The following is a 21,099-nucleotide window of genomic DNA, read 5'->3' as shown; positions in this document are numbered from 1 at the left end:
AGCAATGCAAAATACTAAGCAAAAACCGAGAATTCCTTCTTGATCCTTGATATCTGAACAAAACAATTGCAGCAAACAACTTCTTAGCCATGCTGCAGCTCAGGACTTCTATAAATTTGGTGACAGTAAACTTGTCTATAAAATTTATTACTGAAGATTCTAAACTGAAAAACCTGAGAAGTTTAATTTAACTAGTACAAAACCACATAATTTGTATTTCTTACCAGTGCAGTTATAGTGATAATATTGTTGATTTAAGGCATTCGTATAGAATGCATCTGCCACCTTCTTACTGACAGTGTATTGGTTTTTACTACAAACCCCATTTCCAGAAAAGTTGGGATATTTTCCAAAATGCAATAAAAACAAAAATCTGTGATATGTTAATTCACGTGAACCTTTATTTAACTGACAAAAGTACAAAGAAAAGATTTTCAATAGTTTTACTGACCAACTTAATTGTATTTTGTAAACATACACAAATTTAGAATTTGATGGCTGCAACACACTCAACAAAAGTTGGGACAGAGGCATGTTTACCATTGTGTTACATCACCTTTCCTTTTAGTAACACTTTTTAATCGTTTTGGAACTGAGGATACTAACTGTAGTAGATTTGCAATTGGAAATTTTGTCCATTCTTGCTTGATATAAGACTTCAGCTGCTCAACTGTCCGTGGTCTCCGTTGCTTGATTCTCCTCTTCATGATGCACCATACATTTTCAATAGGAGATAGATCTGGACTGGCAGCAGGCCAGTCAAGCACACGCACTCTGTGTCTACAAAGCCACGCTGTTGTAGCCCGTGCAGAATGTGGTCTGGCATTGTCCTGCTGAAATAAGCATGGACGTCCCAGGAAGAGACGTCGCCTTGATTGCAACATATGTCTCTCTAAAATCCTAATATACGCCTCAGTGTCAATGGTACCTTCACATACATGCAACTCCCCAACTCCCCCATGCCGTGGGCACTGATACACCCCCATACCATTACAGATGCTGGCTTTTGCACCTTTCGCTGATAACAATCTGAATGGTCGTTTTCACCTTTGGTACAAAGAACTTGACGCCCGTTTTTTCCGAAAACTAGCTGAAATGTGGACTCATCTGACCGCAGCACACTGTTCCACAGTCTTTCAGTCCACCTGAGATGAGCTCGGGCCCAGAGAACTTGCCGGTGTTTCTGCATAGAGTTGATATATGGCTTCCTCCTTGTGTAATACAGTTACAAGTTGCATTTCTGGATGCAGAAACGGACTATGTTGAGTGACAGTGGTTTTCCAAAGTACTCCCGAGGCCAGGTGGCTATAATCGTCACAGTAGCATGATGGTTTCTTAGACAGTGCCGCCTGAGGGCTCGAAGATCACGCGCATTCAACAGTGGTTTCCGACCTTGCCCTTTATGCACTGAGGTGTCTCTGAATTCTCTGAATCTTTTCACAATATTATGTACTGTAGATGTTGAAAGACCTAAATTCTCTGCAATCTTGCGTTGAGAAATGTTCCTTTTGAACTGACTAACAATTCTGTCATGAATTTTGGCACAAAGGGGTGAGCCACGACCCATCCTTGCTTGCAAAGACTGAGCCTTTGATGGACGCTACTTTTATACCCAGTCATGATACCTCACCTGCTACCAATTAGCCTGCTTAATGTGGAGTCTTCCAAACCGGTGTTACTTGAATATTCTGTGAACTTTTCAATCTTATTTTAACTCTCCCAACTTTTGTTGAGTGTGTTGCAGCTATCAAATTCTAAATTTGTGTATATTTACAAAATAAAATTAAATTGGCCAGTAAAACTATTGAAAATCTTTTCTTTGTACTTTTGTCCATTAAATACAGATTTTTGTTTTTATTGCATTTTGGAAAATATCCCAACTTTTCTGGAAATGGGGTTTGTAAATTTGGGAGCACTGAACAACATCATTATTAAAAGGTATAGAGAAGATGCACAAAGGATTACTAGAACATTGTCAAATTTAATGGATTATATACATCAGAAAGAGATAAACATACTGGGGTCTAGAAGGATATACTTGAACTTCAGTTCCTTAACATGCAGAGATTGTATCGCTCTGCATTTGCCATCCATGGGTATGTAGGATCTGAGCTCTAATTTCTTTTAACACCTCTATTTTAGTGTCTCCCCTCTAAAATCTTCCTTAAAACATGTCTCTGACCAAAATGTTACCCACATTTCCTTAGGGTTCATTTTTTTTTTGGCTCAAGTCTACTTGTTGTTCAATTATAACCTTGATTTGGTTTGGGAATTATTTCTATTAGAATAGTGCTATTTAAGTGCAAGTTATTGTTTGTTTCAATTAGTAAAAAATAAACTTTATCCATTAGGAGTGATGGTAATTACTGAATATGATGCCAAAGAAAACACTCTTTTTTCCTAGAGCACCGCAAGTGGTTATTATCTACGGTGCACTGCAGAGGGAGGCAAATACTGGAGGCCAATTCAATTTGGGTTTTCATAAGGAATTGTACAAGTAATTGTAAGGAAAAGATTTGCAGTGCTGTTGTGAGAAGCCAGAGGAGTGGAACTAATTGCATGATACAAAAAATATTTAATAATCAAATTACAACAAAATATTAATTCTTTCTCATCAATCTTTAAAAGGGAACATCCAGACAGCCATAGCTTATTAGTATGTTTGTCGTAGTTCACTGACCAATTGAACATTGTTGTGGTGACAAATGCACTTAATTTTTTTTGCTGCAAACAAGTGCCAGCCTTCCACTGATTAACAAGTATTGAGCAGCCTCAACAAATTTTAGTGTACACAATCAAGATTTAAGATTGTTTAATGTAGTTTCCTGGACACAAAAGTGTAAGGAGAACAAAATAATTGTTACTCTGAATCTGACGCAGCAGAAAAACAAAAACACAGAAGATAAAGCACACAATAATAATGAAACATGACAAATAAGAATACATAAGGTAGCTTATACAGCGGCACGTAAAAGTTTGGGCACCCCTGGTCAAAATTTCTGTTACTGTGAATAGTTAAGCGAGTAAAAGATGAACTGATTTCCAAAAAGCATAAAGTTAAAGATGACACATTCCTTTAATATTTTAAGCAAGAAAACTTTTTTATTTCCATCTTTTACAGTTTCAAAATACCAAAAAAGGAAAAGGGCCCGAAGCTAAAGTTTGGGCACCCTGAATGGTCAGTACTTAGTAACACCCCCTTTGGCAAGTATCACAGCTTGTAAGCACTTTTTGTAGCCAGCTAAGAGTCTTTCAGTTCTTGTTTGGGAGATTTTCGTCCATCCTCCCTTGCAAAAGGCTTCTAGTTCTGTAAGATTCTTGGGCTGTCTTGCATGCATTGCTCTTTTGAGGTCTATCCACAGATTGTCAATGATGTTTAGCTCATTACTAGAACATACCTTTGCTCATTGCAGCCAAAAAGTTCTATTCAAAAGGTTCAAAGGAACATCTAAACAAGCCTGATGTCTTTTGGAAACAAGTCCTGTGGACTGATGAAGTTAAAATAGAACTTCTTGGTTAACTTATTTGTGCTAGACATCCCCACCACACACTAATGACCAAGCACCTACAGCAGCATCCAAAAAATGGCAAGCTCTAGCTGGGTAAAAACTATTTTCCATCAGACTGTATGCAATTATTCAACACATTAAAACGCTTTAGAAGATGATGTATGCTCCCTCATATCACAGTATGGACAGTATTATTAAAATAGGAATTAAAATTCTAGAATAATAAATACTTTTTGAAAAGAGGATAATCATTGCTCAACAGACGTAATGGCTCTTAAGTGATCAATTTCAAATAGGAATGCCTTAAGAAAATCTTATGTCAAATGCTAACAGAATAATTGTGTTAAAACCTTGTTTTGCTAACAATCACTTGCCTTTTTCATGCCATAAAATGTGTCTTTAATATTAAAAGATGATTTGTGTACCATGCCGTCCTGAACAGGCCAGTGACTACAACTAATGTGAAGGAAAACATACCTTTGAGTTGCTGTTGATTCTTTGCATCATCGTATTAAATCGATTCTGTAAATCCTGCATTTCCCTTGATAATGGTAAACCATCAAAGTTTGACATTTCGCTTTGCATCTCACTTATTTGCAGCTGGGGAATGCTTAGTGACACATAATATGCTCTGTAAAGAGGATTGAAAAAACAAATTGATTGATCACAATTACTGAAAATTCAACAAAACCAAGTGAATTTAAAGTTGACTTGGAATTCACAACTTCAGTTTCTGGAAATGTCATGCCAGAGCAAGCAAATAAAATAGTTAAGACAGAGCCACGCTGATTTACTGGAAATTTCTAGAAATTAGGCTCGAGAGCAACATATTTTCTAGAAAGCTTTAAAATCAGTATTATTAATTTTCCATTTACATACATGTGCACCTCACATGCTCTGGCCTGTTCCCAAGGTGCTGAAAGAAATGGCAGAAGTTATATAGAAGTTTTGGTGATGATTTATCAAAACTATCTGGACTCTAGGCAGGTCCCAGCGGACTGGAAGTCCGCGAATGTCACGCCACTGTTCAAAAAAGGATGTAGGCAAAAGGCCGGTAACTATAGGCCAGTTAGTTTAATATCTGTAGTTGGGAAAATGCTTGAAGCTATCATTAGATAAGAAATAGTGATGCATCTGGAAAAAAACTGGATCCTTCAGGACTATGCAGCACAGATTCAGTAATGTCAGGTCCTGTTTGACAAATTTACTGGAGTTCCTTGAGGATATAGTGAGCGCAGTGGATAGAGGGGAACAGGTGGAAGTTATTCACTTGAATTTCCAGAAGGCGTTTGATAAGGTGCCACATAAAATACTTATCCATAAGGATGCACAGAGTTTGGGGTGATTCATTAACATGGATAGAGGATTGGTTAACTAATAGAAAGCAGAGAGTTGGGATACATGGGTGTTGCTCTGGTTGGCAATTAGTGGTGAGCGATGTGCCACAGGGGTCAGTGCTGGGCCCACAACTGTTCACCATATACATTAACAATCTGGAAGAGGGGACCGACTGTAGTGTATCTAAGTTTGCTGATGATACTAAATTGAATGGAAAAGCAAATTGTGCAGAAGATATGGAGAGTCTGCAGAGATATATAGATAGGTTAAATGGGTGGGCAAGGGTCTGGCAGCTGAAGTACAATGTTGGTAAATGTGAGGTGATCCACTTTAGAAGGAAAAATGAAAGAGCAGCTTATTACTTACATGGTAAAAAATTGCAGCATGCTACTGTACAGAGGGACTTGGGAGAGCTTGTGCATGAATCACAAAAGGTTGGTTTGCAGGAGCAGCAGGCTATCAAGAAGCCTGTTGGGATGTTGGCCTTCAGTGCTCGAGGGATCGAATTTAAGCAGGGAGGTTATGCTGCAATTGTACAGGGTACTGGTGAGGCCGCACCTGGAGTACTGCATGCAGTTCTGGTCTCCTTACTTGAGGAAGTATACACTGGCTTTGGAGGCAATGTGGAGGTTGTTCACCAGGTTGATTCCAGAGATGAGGGGGTTAGACTAGGAGGAGAGATTGAATCGTCTGGGACTGTACTCGCTGGAATTCAGAAGAATGAGAGGAAATCCTACAGAAACACATAAAATTATGAACGGGATAGATAGGATAGAGGCAGGAAAATTGTTTCCACTCATAGTTGAGAACCAAGGGACATAGCCTCAAGATTCGGGGGAGTAGATTTAGGAAGGAGATGAGGAGGAACAGAGAGTGGGGAATCTGTGGAATTCTCTGCCCAATGAAGCAGAGTGGAGGCTACCTCAGTAAACATATTTAAGACAAGAGTGGATAGATTTTTGCATAGTAGGGGAATTAAAAGGTTATGGGGAAATGGCAGGTAGGTGGAGATGAGTCCATGACCTTATTGAATGGCGGAGCAGGCTCGACACGCCAGATGGCCTACTCCTGCTCCTATTTCTTATGTTCAAAATAAATTCTGAAGAGATTGTACAGTTTTTGCCACAGAGTATATTCAAGAAAGAGATGCATTTTTTTAAAAAGGTACAAGTGATATACGCTCATCGTAGGAAGATGGCATTAGTTAAAATACAAACCAGGAATACAAATGACTACTCCTGCCTCAATTTAATCTGTTTCTAACTTTGTGGATTACAACCTTCTACAATGGATTGAAATTTAAGCATGCATCTCATATTTCTAACAATTGTTTTGCTTTATTTTCTCTCTTCTTATAATCTCAGATTTAACTCTGTTACACCTCCCTCAGACATAATTTTTGTTACTTAACACCCTCGTTTGGTCCACACCACCTCCATTAGGTCACTGAATCTCTCTTGGTCTCCATCATATCAAAGAATTTATCTTTTCCTCTCTGTAAGGTAAATCTTTCTTTATTTCTGTCCCCACTTCCGACAAAATTATTAACTGTTTCTCCCTCCACAGATACCACCCGATTTGCTGCTTATTTTATTTGCAATTCCGCATCATTCTATTTAGCAATGTTTTTCCTCACATTTTGAAAATTGAAAATGTTGTCAACCTCCATTATATTAAAAATAAGCCACATTAAATCCCAGCCAGAGCAAGAAACAATGGAGAAATAAACAGTTGGCTTTTCAGGCTGAGACCCTTCCTCAGAACTCGTCATCATCATCAGGTCCTTATGAAGAATCTCGGCCTGAAACATCGATTCTTCCAGCTGAGTTCTTCCAACATCTGTGAAATTTCTTGTGTTTATGGCAAATAAATGATATTTTGCTTTTTAAATTGCAAAACTGAATGGACTGTGTGGAACCAATAATTTTTCATGGCCAGTAGTTTGTGACTTGCGTGCATGTACAACTTGATTCTCTAGTACGTTATCAGAAGAATGTTTCATTATCAGGGCATGCTGAAACAAATTTAAGCAGAGATCCTGTCTGACCAGGTGAAGTTCAGTGATACAGAAAAGTGATCAAGTATGAGTCATTTTGCATCTCAAATGGTGAGGCAAACAAGTTCACTTAATAAGCATTTAAAAATTGCAAACAGGGCTACACTACTGTATGCTAATCCTCAGAACTGTCTTCACTGGAAGTGTCCCATTGAGGACATTATGTTTGATTTAGTTACGTTGCTCAAGAGCAGCTTTAACTTTTTAAAAGCTCATGCTTAAGTAAGCTACTATCAATGAAAATCTGGACCAATTCCAGCTCAATTTAAATTCAAAATGTTGCTTTTAAATGCTTTCTTACTTCAATTTTGACCTGTATCACTTGAGTTTCTAAATAAAAGTATATCTCCTGCTTGATGCTACTTATATTCAGCATTGAATAATAAGCTAGATATATAACTTAAAACCCCATTTCATTTTTGAAGATTTAGTTCTTCAGCAAGCATGGAATTGAAATTAGAATTTGTTTCTTGTAGCAATATGTACTGAGATAGTGAAAAACTCGTCTTACAGACTGTCCAAACAGATCAAATCATTTTAGTGAATTGAGTCAGAGCAAGGTAATAACAGAATGCAGAATAACGTGTAACAGCTGCAGAAAAAGTGCAGTGCAGGTAAACAGCATGAGCTAGATTTTGAATTCAAGATTCCATCCCATCATAATAGGGAACTGTTTAATAGTCTTATAACAGTGGGGTAAAAACTGTCCTTGAATCTGGTGGTACACACTTTCAGGCTTTTATGTTTGTATATCTTCTGCCAGATGAAAGGGGAGGGGGATAAGAGAGAATGTCTGAAATAGATGAGGTCTTTGATTATGCTGGCTGCTTTACCGAGGCAGTGAGAAGTCAGAGTATTACAGCACGTAAACAGGCCTTTTGGCCCATCTATTCTATGCCAGCCTGGTTTTCTGACTTGTCCTATCTATCTGCACCTGGACCATAGTCCTAAATACCTCTCTCATCCATGTAACTATCCTAACTTCTCTTAAATGTTATAATTGAACTACATCTGCAACCTTTATCTAGGTATAAAAGTAAGTTTGTCCTGAGTATGCATTTGAGTAAAAGAATGCCGAGAAACCCGATTGAAAATATTGCCTTTTGGATGAACTGGTAAACTGGAGTGAGCAATCACAAGGATGCATATTTCTAGTAGGAATTGTCTGCAACTCCCTGACTGGGGCAGAGGTGAAGGGAACAACGCATAAGAGACAACAATAAGGTTTATACAAACACAAAGATAAGTAGAAATCTAGTGAACTGGGTATCAGTACAAAGCAACAATAGAGTAATAATTTGTTCAGACAGGAGCAGCAAGTCACAGAGTTGATTAAACCAGTGAGAAAGGCAAACTAGATGAATAATGAGTGATTTTAGTCATTGCATAACCCCAAAAGGCAACAGTTTCCAGAATCTATCTGGAAAATTTTATGATGTTACCATGCTTTAAAACCAATTAGGGTACGTTATATCTGTATAAACGATGTGTATTAAACATGAATTACAATCTGCTGAAGGTAAAGGAACATTTTATAAACAGTGATCAGAAATTACCTGAATTTGATGAACATAAAGTTTTAAAAACTTACTAGCTTTAAAGGCCAAGAAATAAATTCAGTATGATAACTGAGCTGGACTGTTAGTAACGCAAAAACTCACAGAGTGGGAATATTCAAAGAAACTGTACATTATCTCTAAAATGAAAAAATTCTATATAAATCCATGAATAAAAGAGTGGAAATTTAGTGGACTGGATATCTGTACAAAGCAACAATAGGGTAGTATGGCGTTCACTCTGGAATGGCATGTCCTAAAGGGACTCAGTTGATTTAAGCCAATGAGTGAGGCTGTGGTCAATGAACTTTGAATCAAGGAAAGAATAACTGCAATATATTCTTAATTTTAAATGTCCAGGGTAATGGAAGGAAAGGGCTTTGATCGCATTTGCAAAATGAATCAATATCTGTCAACAGCATGCTTTCAATAATTCAAAAAGGGTATGGATACAAATAAAAGGAAATGTAATTTGACCACCAGTTCTGAGGAGGAGAGTGTTTAGTTTTGTGTTCTTCACTTCAGGAAGAACACATTGCCTTGTTGGAGTAACAAGGGAATTCACAAATATTCTACTGGTCTTTTGGAGTTCCACAATGGAGGTCTTTAAGAATTTGAGGCAGCATTCCTGCACCCCTATCCCACAATATTGTAAAAGCATTTACATTCAGGTCTTCCACCTCCCTTTAGGTCTCCTCCAGGCTATGAAACCCCAGTCACCTGTAAAATCACTTTTAAAATTAAGACTGCAGCTTCATCATAACAGAAGTAAATTAATTATCAAATTACATATATTTCACCATATACAATCCTGAGATTTGTTTTCTTGCTGGCATTCATAGTAATTACAAGAAACAATAGAATCAATGAAAGACCATATCCAACAGACAGACAAATAACCAACGTGCAAAAGACAAACGGTGCAAACACAAAAAGAAAATAAATAAATAAACAAACAAACGAACAGTAAGTATCAAGAACATGAGATGAAGGGCCCTTGAAAGTGACAACTTGTAGGGACAGCTCAGTGATGGGGTGAGTGAAATTATCTCCCTTGTTCAAGAGCCTGATGGTTGAGGGGTAATAAGTGTTTCTGAGACTGGTGGTGTAGGCCCAGAGGCTCCTGCACCTTCTTTCTGATGGCAACAGCGAGAGCACGGCCTGGATGGTGGGGGTCCTTGATGATGGATGTTGCTTTCCTGCAACAGTGCTCTTTGTAAATATGGTCAATAGAGGGGAGAACTTTACCTGTGCTGGACTGGGCCATTTACACTACTTCTTGTGGGATTTTCTGTTCAAGGGCATTGCAGTTTCCATACTAGGCTGTGATGTAGCGGGTCAATATACTCTCAACCGCACACCTATACAGGTGTCCCCCACTTTTCGAACGTTTGCTTTACGAAACCTCACTGTTACGAAAGATCTACATTAGTTACCTGTTTTCGCTAACAGAAGGTGTTTTCACTGTTACGAAAAAAGGCAGCGCACAGAAAAAGCAGCGCGCGCCCCGAGCAGCCGCTCTCCCCCGGATGCGGAACGGCATTCCCGCTGGCATTCCTTAAACACGTGCCTGTGAGCAGCCATTAGCAAGATGAGTTCGAAGGTATCGGAAAAGCCAGAAAGAGCTCATAAGGGTGTTACACTTAGCGTAAGACTAGATATAATTAAGCATTTCGATCGTGGTGAACGAAGTAAGGACAAAGTGAGTTTGGCTTGCGGAAGTTGACGAAGATGATGCTGAAGAGGTTTTAGCATCCCATGACCAACAACTAATAGATGAAGAGCTGATGTAATTGGAAGAGGAAAGGATAACAATTGAAACCGAATGCAGTAGCGAATGGACCGAAAGTGAAGTTGTCCAGGAACTGAACGTGAAGCAACTGCATGAGATTTTCGCTGCAATGATAAAGTATGACTTTAATTTTGAAAAGGTATGTCAGTTTAGGGCATTTTGCAAGATGATTTGAGTGCTTACAAAGAACTGTATGATAGAAAAATTCGCGAGGCTCAGCAGTCAAGCATGCTGTTGTGTTTCAAGCCTTCCACATCAGCCACAGCAGACGATGAACCTCGACCTTTGACATCGAGGCGGGCAGTCATAGGAGAAGATGAGCTGCCTGCCCTAATGGAAACAGATGATGATGAGATGACACCCCAGTGTCCCACCACCTCAACCCCCTTGCCGTGGATAGATACCGATTCGCAGAGAATGCAGTGGTGGCCGGGAGGCACACAGCACGTCTTTAAGAAAAAAGCCGAAATAAACATGCTAATTGATTAGGTGCCGCCCGGCACGTAACTGTCGGCCAGATCAGAGGCAATGCAATTGGCAATCGCCTCTGATCTGGGCCGACAATTACGTGCTGGACGACACCTAATTAATTAGCATGTTTATTTCAGCTTTTTTCTTAAAGATGTGCTGTGTGCCTCCTGGCTACCACTGCATTCTCCGCAAATCAGTATCGGTTCGCTGCCCGAGGGTGGGGGCCACTGCACCACCCCAACCTGCGACGACTCAGCCTAACACACCATCATCAGTGTGCTCGGCGCTGACTTCCCAATTCCGGTAAATGATACTACACTGTACATACATTATTTCTACTTTATATAGGCTGTGTATTTTTATGTGTTATTTGGTATGATTTGGCAGCTTCATAGCTTAAAGGTTACTGGAGAGAGTGTTTTTGCCGAGAGTGCTTGCGTGAGATTTTCTGCCGAGAGCACTTGCGCCGTGTTTCTGCCGAAAGCACTTGCGTGAGATTTTCGCTACGGAGAACAGTGCACGCAATGATCGTGGAAAAGTATTTCTACTTTATATAGGCTGTGTATTTATCATATCATTCCTGCTTTTACTATGTGTTACTGTTATTTTAGGTTTAATGTGTTATTTGGCATGATTTGGTAGGTTATTTTTGGGTCTGCGAACGCTCACAGAATTTTCCCATATAAATAAATGGTAATTGCTTCTTCGCTTTATGACATTTCGACTTACGAACCGTTTCACAGGAACGCTCCACCTTCTGATGGCGGGGGAAACCTGTACAAGTTCACCAAAGTTTTAGATGACATGCCAAATCTTCACAAACTTCTAAGAAAGTAGAGGCGCTGCTATGCTTTCTTCATAATAGCACTTATGTGCAGGACCCAGGGCAGATCTTCTGAAAAGACAACACTGAGGAATTTAAAGTTGCTGACCCTCTCCACTTCTGATGCCCTGCTGAAGACTGGCTCATGGACCTTTGTATCCTCCTCCTGAAGTCAATAATCGTCTTCTTGGCCTTGCTGACATAGAGCAAGAAGTTGCTGTAGCACCACTCAGCCGGATTTTCAATCTCCCCCCTACACGCTGATTTGTCACCACCTTCAATTCGGCCAATGATAGTGGTGTCATCAGCAAACTTCAATATGGCATTGGAGCTATGCCTAGCCTCACAGTCATAAGTATAAACCAAGGAGAGCAGGGGGCTAAGCACATGGCCTTGTGGTGCCCCTATGCTAATGGAGATGTGGAGGAGATATTGTTTGCAATCCAAACTGAATGACGTCCCCACATGTGGGGAAATCCAGGATCCAGATACACAAGGAGGCATTGTTGTCTAGGTCTTGAAGCTTATTAATTAGCTTTGAGGAGATGATAGTACTGAATGCCTGATCTATGCATCTTCACTGTCCAGATGTTCCAGGATTAATAAGTGAAGAGGCAATGAAATGGCAGCTGCCGTTAACCTGTCATGATAGTAGCAGATGGTAAGCAAATTGGAGCAGATCCAAATTGCTTCTCAGGCAGGAACTGCTAAGTTACATCACCAACCTCTCAAAGCACTTCATCACAGTGGATACAAGTACTAGTGGGCAATAGTCACTGAGGTAGGTCAGAACCTTCTTCTTAAGCACCAGTATAATTGAAGCCTGCATGAAGCAGACTGCCGAAACAAGAGGCTAAAGGTATTGGTGAACACTCCAGCCAGGTGATCTGCACAGATCTTCGGTACTCGGTCAGGTACCATGTCTGGGCCAGATACTTTCCGTGGGTTCACCCTCCTCAAAGATGCTCTCACGTTGGACTCAGAGACTGAAATCACAGGATTATCAGGGGCTGTAGGAGTTCATGAGGCTGCCTTCATATTTTGATGGTCAAAGCAAGCATAAAAGACATTGAGCTCATCTGAGAGCAAAACCTTGTTGTCACCTATGTTGCTTAGTTTCATTTTGTAGGAGGTGATAGCCTTCAAGCCCTGCCACAGCTGTTGAGCACCCTCCAGGAATTTTGGTTTGGTCCAGAAGTGCAACTTCACACGTGAGAAGGCCTTCTAGAGACCATACGTGGACTTTACTTGATCATCACATCTGAATGCCAGTGATACGGCCCTCAGCAGAGTGCACATCTCATGGTTCATCTAAGGCTTCTGGTTGGGGAAGAATGAATGATATTATGACACACTCATCGACGACTGTTTTTATAAAATCCGTGACAACTGTGGTGTATTCGTTCAGGTCCTCTGATAAGTCCTTGAACAAGGCCCAGGCCACCGACCTGAAGCAATCCCATAGCTGCTCCTCTGTTTGCCGTGACCACCTATTTGTTGTTCTTACTTCCAGAGCCTTGCTCTTTAACCTCTGTCTGTAAGCAGGTAGGAAGAGGACAACCAAATGATCAGATTTCCCAAAATGTGGTCCAGAGATCAAATGGTGGGCATTGCTTGTGGTTGTATAGAGTGGTTGTGTGTGTTGGGATCCCTGGTGCTGCAGGTGATATACTGAGAATTGGGCAGAGATTTCTTTAAACAAGCCTGACTGAAGTCCCTGATGATGATTTGAAAGGCATTGGGGTTGGCTGTTTTTTGTTCACTGAACGCTATACTTACTACCTAGAGTGCATACTTAACACTGGCCTTTGGCAGGATGTAATCTGCAGTCAGGATCACAGAGGCGAACTCTCTTGGTAAGTAGAATGAATGGCAGTTAATCATTAGATGTTCCTTCGGTGGGTGGGGGGGGGCGGGGAGAAGAGTACGACAAGACCACTACGTCCAAGCATCACAAAGAGTTTATCATGAAACACAGACCTCCACTTTTTGCCTTCTCCAAATCAGCAGTCCGGCCCATCCTGTGAATTGAGAAGCTGCACGTCCAGAGTGAGCCATGTCTCTGTGAAACACAGACGCAGCAATTCCTCATTTCCCTCTGATACAGCAATCTTGCCCTTAGGTTCTCACTCTTGTTCTTCAGCGACTGTACATTTGTGAACAAGATGCTGGGTAGAGAAGTTTCATATCCTGGTATGGTATTTTTGTCTAGCTTGGAGGCCTCACATTCTCCCACGCTTTACCGCCATGGTGATGTACCTTCATCCGCTTAAAGATGCTGTACCTGTACTCTTGAGAGTTAAGTCCACCAAGTCCTTCAGAAATTGCTAGTTCATTAAGACTGTTCAAAAGTCAGGCTGCAGATGACAGTGAAGGCAGTTCAGAAGTATACTTAGAAGTTTTGTAAACTGCCTGTAAAATATCGCTGCTTTTCACCAGTGCCATCTTTCTACTTCTTGTGAATCCCTTATTCAAATTTGTGGATTTTAACCTTGAGCTGACAACAATCCACCAACAGACAATAATCTGTCTAGAGGAACTGATTGGGTTGAGCAGCATCTTAGTGAGGAAAGGAATTGTCGACGGTTTGGGTCCAAGACCTGCACAACATGACAATATTTAGAGTGCAAGAATCAGGCCACTGTTTCAAAAGCTCACTCAATACACTCCAGAAATTAACTGCCTTTATATATTCTATATCACAGCCAGTGAGAAAATTAACAACTCCCATTACAAACATTTGCCTTTGCTACTTCTTCTTTCATCTCTGAATTTCAGCAAAGATGAAAAAATCCAAGGTGTCCATTTACCAATTAAGAATTTCCTTCTACTTTATTACAATAACATTATATGAAAAAACACAAGAACAACCAATCAGATTGATATAGAAGTCACCTTTGGAACACTCAGACACCATCAGAGATGAGGTACTGGAGCCTAAACACACAAGTCAACATTTCAGGAACAGTTTCTTCTCCTCCGCCATCAGATTTCTGAACAGGCAATGAACCAACCTGTGAGCACTACCTCACTATTTCTCGCAGTACTTACTTTATTTTTTTAATACATATAGTACTAGGCAAAAGTCTCATGCACATATATATGGCTAGGGTGCCTAAGATCTTTGCATGGTACTGTAGGAATTTTATGCAGTGCATGGTTCTGCTGCCACAAAAAAAAACAAATTTCATTACATATGTGAGTGATGATAAACCTATTGCTGATATGGGTCTCTATTGTGGATTGAGAGTGGGAAGGGGGAAACACCAAAGAAATATTCTGTAATGATCAATAAACCAATTGTTTGAAATCAAATGACTGCCTGGTGTCTCAGGGCTGGGTGTGTCTGCACCAGGTCACTCCTTCTCTGCCACCTGTCCCACACACCTCCCAGGCGCTCCACCCTCACCACTCCCGCCAGATTTACGTACTCGTTCTCTGCTCCACGCTGACAAATACAGTACTGTACAGAAGTCTTAGACACTCTAGCTATATACGTGAAACTAAGACTTTTGCACAGTACAATACACGTTTCTTACTAAAACTGATAGTTATTTTATGTATTGCACTGTAATGCTAACTCAAAACAACAAATTTCATGACGTACGTCAGTGATATTAAACCTGATTCTGATATAGCCACATCTAAGCTACTATTAACATGCTGTTTGAATGCACAGACAACATTGTGATATCATTCCCCATGATAGGCATTCAGTTCTATCACATTAATCTATTTCAAATTTTATTACCTGCTACCTGCAGATCAACCAGGATCAATGAATACGGTTGCTTTATTACCTGTGTGTTTAAGGGTTGGGCTCAATCATAATTTAAAATTAAACAACAATTCATGTGATATTTTGTTTTTCATGTGTGGCAGCCAATAATTGCCTAGTGATACAAAGCTGTAACACAATCATTTAGGTCAGATTACTTTACGATAAGCAATTGAGTTTTGCTATTTGGTTAATGATCTTTACTGAGCTATGATTACGTCCTGTACACACTGCAAACTTGCTATTCTAGTGTACCACCCGTAATTGTTAGGCAACTATGTCTTTAGAATCCTTCTATTTGAACACAGATCACGGATAAACTGTAAACCCAAACTTCATCGGAAATCGATGGCAACCGCACCACTAACAATTAACACCAAGAAATGCTTCCCTTGCACAAAACGATGCATTGTTCATACTGTTAAGTAGACTAACTTCAAGTAAACAGAAAACATGGTTAATGTTGAAAGTTGGACAAACTTGGATTATTTTCTCTGGAATGTCAGAGCCTGAGAATGACCTGAAAGAAGTAGATAAAAATTTTGAGAGGCATAGACAGGGTAGATAGTCAGAGTCTCTTCCCCCAGGGTAAAAATGTTAAATACTAGAGGGCACAGCTTTAAGATGACAGGAGGAAAGTTTGAAAATCTACGTGGCAGGTTTTTGTTTATGCTCAGAGAGCAGCATGGAGTGTACTGCCAGAACAAGTGTCGGAAGCAGATCTGATAGCAACGATTAAGAAACATACAGACACAAACGGGCCTAGAATGATGCAATATGGATCAGATACAGACTGATGTGCAGTTTAAATTTGCGTAATAGTCAGCACAGTGGCTGATGTGCCTGTGCCCTTGTTTGTGTTGTACTGTCCAATGTAATAATCAGCAGGACAGGCAGCATTTACAAAAAACAAAATGAACTTACCATTTCCAGTCATTAATTTGAAGCATTAACTCTGCAGGTCTCTCTGCAGAGATTTCCTGACTTGCTAAATATTTAAAGTATTTTCTCCTTTTAATTTAGATTATCAGCAATTACTGTGGATTATATTCACACTGGTAAAAGATAACATTGTGAGCACCAATAAACAGTCAGTCTAGTACTGCTTCAAGTACTGTTATAAAAATCGATTGTCTTAACTAAAAAGAACCGATCTAACCCTCAAAATAAGACTTCCATTTTCACCATGATTAATAGAAAAAAATCAGGAGGCACATTATTAGTTTTGAATGTAATGATGGAAAGCAAGGAGTTAAATTGTTTTCACATGATCACTTCCTCTGTTTTCCAAAAGAAAGTGGTATGAATTGACTATTGACATCTGCTATCTCAAGATAAGATTTTGTAATTCATTCGGGAGGAAATAGCTGAAAGCTGTAGTTATGGTAGCTTTAACTCTCATTTTATTGTGTGTTTTGAGTTGTTAGACTCTTGAAACTTATTTGTTCATATATTTCAAAGATAATCAAATTTGAACTGCACCATCATCTCCTTCAATTAATCCTTTCACTCTTCCACCCTAATAAAGCCCTTCCTTTTTTTTCTTTATTTCCCCTTCCTTGACATATTATCCCTTCTTGAAGTTTTCAACTTGAAACATTAACTATTATCTTCTCCATATAGATGTTGTCTGACCTATTGAATTTTTCTCCTATTTTCTGCTAGGGAAGGAGACTGAAGTCAATGGCAAAAAGAAAATAAATACTTATACATTTTTCCAGGTCGATTTCTTCCTAGGAACTTTCTAAGTTATTAAGTTTCTAAGTTACTAAGTTTTTAAGCCGTTAAGGGGAGAGAGTTTAAAGAGGCACAGGGAACAATTAAATAACTGCTTTAAGTATTAACTACATAATCCTTTCCTTAACCCTTATGACGCAGGACCTTAGCAGCAGCACCCTCAGTAAGCTAAAATTCCAACTTCGCTCAAAGTGAACAGCAGACCATCAATAAGTGAGCAGTATAATGAGCCACTTCCTTTCAGAAATTTATATCAAATGCAAACTCCTGCAAAATATATTGTGGTAATTATTACCATTTCTACTGCAATGTAAGTGACGGGGGGAAAGCCCCTTCCCTCACCCTGACATAGCAACAAGGGAGTAATGTCGCATCCCTGGGCCCTGCCTAGCAACGAAGCAGCCTTCCCTCCACTGATCGCCATTAGGGTTTACAAAACCTCCAGTTTATAGCCTAGTTCTCCGCGGGGACGGGGGCTGGGGCTCACCACGGCCCAATGTGAGCCGGGGCTGAGACCAACCTGCAGATTAGACGCTTCTTCCTCAAGGCGCCGTCCTCCCCGCCTCGATGACCTCCTTCCTCCTCGGCCTCGCTCCGTGTTTACTTCCACCGCCTAGCCAGCGTTGCTAATTATTCCTCAGCTTTGCCCCCATCGACTTTATTTCCCTCACACCGCGGTCCCCAAATCGCGGAATGAATCGAGGCCCGGAAACGGTGTTGCTTGTTCCGGAATCTCTGAGACTCGTGTTTACAGCTCAATGTTTGAGAGACAGCAGAGAGCGCATGACTTGGAGTAGGAACTGAGAACACTTCGGCTGGGGCTTTGATGTGCGTTTCCCCTCGTTTTACTTGATTCCTTTTAGCCCTGTCACTCTTACTGAAGGTGATGTGCTTGGTCTTTTTACTTGTTAATATTGGGATAACTATTTCCAAACAGTCATTGTATTCCAGCACAGTTCCCTCTCATTTGTGATCTTAGGGAACCATTAAATCTTTAAAATGAAATATGTGGCACAGAATCTGGCCATTTGGCCGAACCAGTCCGGTCAGTGTTAACATTGCACTTGACCTTCTTCCCGATAAGTCTGTCCAGCTCCTATTCACACATCTATACTATCTGCTCCAACCACTTTTCTTCAGTACGTTCACTTGGAAGGTAAGAATCCTTGGAATTAGTATAGCAGCTAATTCATGCCTTTACAAAGCCAAACAAAAAGTATTTTGTATCAATGAACAGCTGTTAGTGATTGCTACCTTGGTATATCTCTACTGTCTTTTGTTTTAATTACAATCAATGTTTAAAAGATTTTTTGGGGGGTGAATTGAAGAAAAATATATATAATTCTAAAAATTCTTCCTCCTGCTCCCGTTGTACTTGAATTGTCCCTTTTTTTCTGGCCTGGAGACTAAAAAAATGGCTTAGTCACGGAAAAGTATAGCATCTAGTCTACACCAAACTATTTAAAACTGCCTAGTCCCATTGACATGCACCTGAACCATATCCCCCCAGACCCCCCCCCCCCACAAGGTAGAAGGAGATGAGTTATTAACCTCAAACTTTCTGCATTTTCATTTGGAGTTGAATTGCACGTGCATGTAAAAAGAGTGGTATAACTCATCTCCCTCTACCTTAGGCCATGAACTTATCAAATACCCCTGGAGGTCCAAGATGCTCTCATTACATGCACGTGCAGTTCAACTCTTTGAGTGATAATGCAGAAAGTTTTAAGTTAATAACTCATCTCCTTCTACCTTAGGCCACGAACCTATCAATCACCCCGCTGTGGACCACTTCTACAAAGAAGGGATCCGTATGCTCCACGACTGCTGGACTAAGTGTGTACATGTAGGAGAGGACTATGTTGAAAAATAAATGTGCTAGGTTTTCGAAAATTGGCTCCTTCTACCTTAGGCCACAAACTTATCAATCACCCCTCGTACTCTAACATCTTGCCAACTACTGAAGTCAGGCTAATTAGTCTATAATTTCATAGGTCTTGCCTCCTTCACTTCTTAAAGAGTGAAGTGACATATGTGATTTTGCAGTCCTCTGGAACCATTCTAGTATTTACTGATTCTTGAAAGGTCTCAACTAATGCTTCCACCATCTCTTTGGCAACATCTTTCAATTCTTTTTGACATTATTTTGTAACATCAATACATGGATCTTGAACAAACCACAACCTAAGTCCTAGATGAAAATGTATGTATAAAGCAGTTTTGGCTTCGTAGAGGCATGAAGTAAATTGTAAAGCTACTCCAACCATCAACATATCAGATTTTTCATCAGAACAGATTACTTTCATTCAGTTTCACTGAAATAAGATCCCAGACACTTTTCTTAAATTTGTGGTTTCAAAGTATTGATTAGATTACTTTTCTGATATTGTATCAGAAATGTTTCAGCCTTTACATGTTGTCTGATATTGAAGAAACTGGCATGCAGCATTTAGCACTTTTAAGCTTATTCCCAGCTCAGTCAGCCCGTGTTCACAGACTTCGTTCGTGCCAGTCAAACTGCTTTCAAATGATGTCCATAGTACAGTAGTGTCAGCGATTGGGTTCAGTTTTTGCTGCCGTCGATAAGGAGTTTGCACGTTCTCCCTATGACTGCATGGTTTTCCTGCAGGCGCTCGGTTTTCCTCTGACATTCCAAAGACTTACGGCTTAGGCTTAGTAAGCTGTTGGCATGCTATGTTGGCTCCAGAAGCATGTTGGCACTTGTGGGCTGTCCCCAGCACATCTTGACACTGTGTTGATCGCTGACCCAAACAATGCATTTCACTGTAGGTTTCGATGTACATGTGAAAAATAAAGCTGACCTTTATAATCTTTACAAACATTTCTTTTGGAATTCTTGTCACCAATCATTATTTTGCCACAAGGTTCTACTGTGCTGATTTTGTTCTTTACCATAAATAAATAACATGGATAAATGAGTTTGCAGATAATAGTAAACAGCGTGAATGATTCCAGTTAATTTCTGCGGAAAGTTACAAGGAACCAATGTGTGTGAAAACAATTATGATACATGGAGGTATATGAAACAGGTGAGAGCATTCATTTTGGATTTGACAATGACACTGGAATCACACTAGTAAGGGAACAGATATTAAACCTGATTCTCATTCTGATTATGAGCTCTGAAGGGACAGAGGTGTTCAGGATCTTAAGGTGCAGGAAACAAAATCAAACAAAAGGACAATGGAAATTTTGTTGTCTCGAGGGAGTTCAAATTTAAAAGTTAGAAAGGAATTATTTGTCATCCAGACGTTTCTTTCATTACTACCATCCCAGAAGAGGTACAGGAGCCTGAAGACCATCCATTCAATGTTTTAGGAATAGCTTCTTCCTCTCTGTCAGACTTCTGAAAGGTTCTTTATCCCATAAACACTACCTTGCTATTCCTCTTTCACAGTATTTATTGTAATTTTTATGTCTTGCATTGTACTGCTGCCAGAAATGTACTGCTTTCCACAGATGTGGCCTGACTGCTGAGTGTTTTCAGCATTTTCTATCTATATTTTAGATTTCCAGCAGCTTAGTCTTTTATTCAGCTTTCACCATCTGATATCAATTGGTCCTAAAATGAGCATTTCTAGTGCATGGAATCAGGCCGGCAAACAGCACCATAATGAGCAGTGGGTGCCCATCCCCATTAATTCCATCTTCCAGCTTTTTTATGACCAAGTGATTCAAGTGTTCACCTAAGCACTTCTTAAATGCTGTCAGCAATTCTGCTTCCACCCCTCTCAGGCAGCATACTCCAGGTATTCAACACAATCTGGCGAAAAAGGTCTCCCCTTAGATCCTTTCTAAATCTCTCACCCCTTCCCTTAAATCTATGTCCTCTAATTTTATCTACCTCTGACCAGGGGAGAAGTTTCCTGCAGCCCACCCTATCCCTAGGCCTCATAAGTTTCCATTCCACAATATATCCCCTTTAAGGCTCCTGCACATAGGAATAGAGATGTAGCCTCTCCAGCCTTTCCTCAGAATGGAACTGCTCCATCCAGGCAACATCCTGGTGAGTCTCCCC

General features: G+C 40.1%; 1 protein-coding gene across 1 annotated transcript in view; it reads right to left on the bottom strand.

The window, feature by feature from the left end:
* Positions 1-17,846, bottom strand: part of LOC140203088 (lipid droplet assembly factor 1-A-like) — a 32,071-nt gene extending 14,225 nt beyond the window's left edge. Inside the window, exons 1-2 of the mRNA XM_072268870.1 lie at positions 17,581-17,846; positions 3,987-4,140 (exon numbers count right to left, since the gene is read on the bottom strand). Of these exons, the coding sequence (XP_072124971.1) occupies positions 3,987-4,094 (108 nt within the window). The 5' untranslated portion in view covers positions 4,095-4,140; positions 17,581-17,846. The remainder of the gene's footprint in view (positions 1-3,986; positions 4,141-17,580) is intronic.
* Positions 17,847-21,099: the final 3,253 nt, after the last annotated feature.

The sequence above is a fragment of the Mobula birostris genome, chromosome 9 (assembly GCF_030028105.1).
Source record: "Mobula birostris isolate sMobBir1 chromosome 9, sMobBir1.hap1, whole genome shotgun sequence".
Classification (NCBI taxonomy): domain Eukaryota; kingdom Metazoa; phylum Chordata; class Chondrichthyes; order Myliobatiformes; family Myliobatidae; genus Mobula; species Mobula birostris.
The sequence above is the reverse complement of the archived record's forward strand: the minus strand, read 5'-3'. Positions and strand labels throughout refer to the sequence as shown.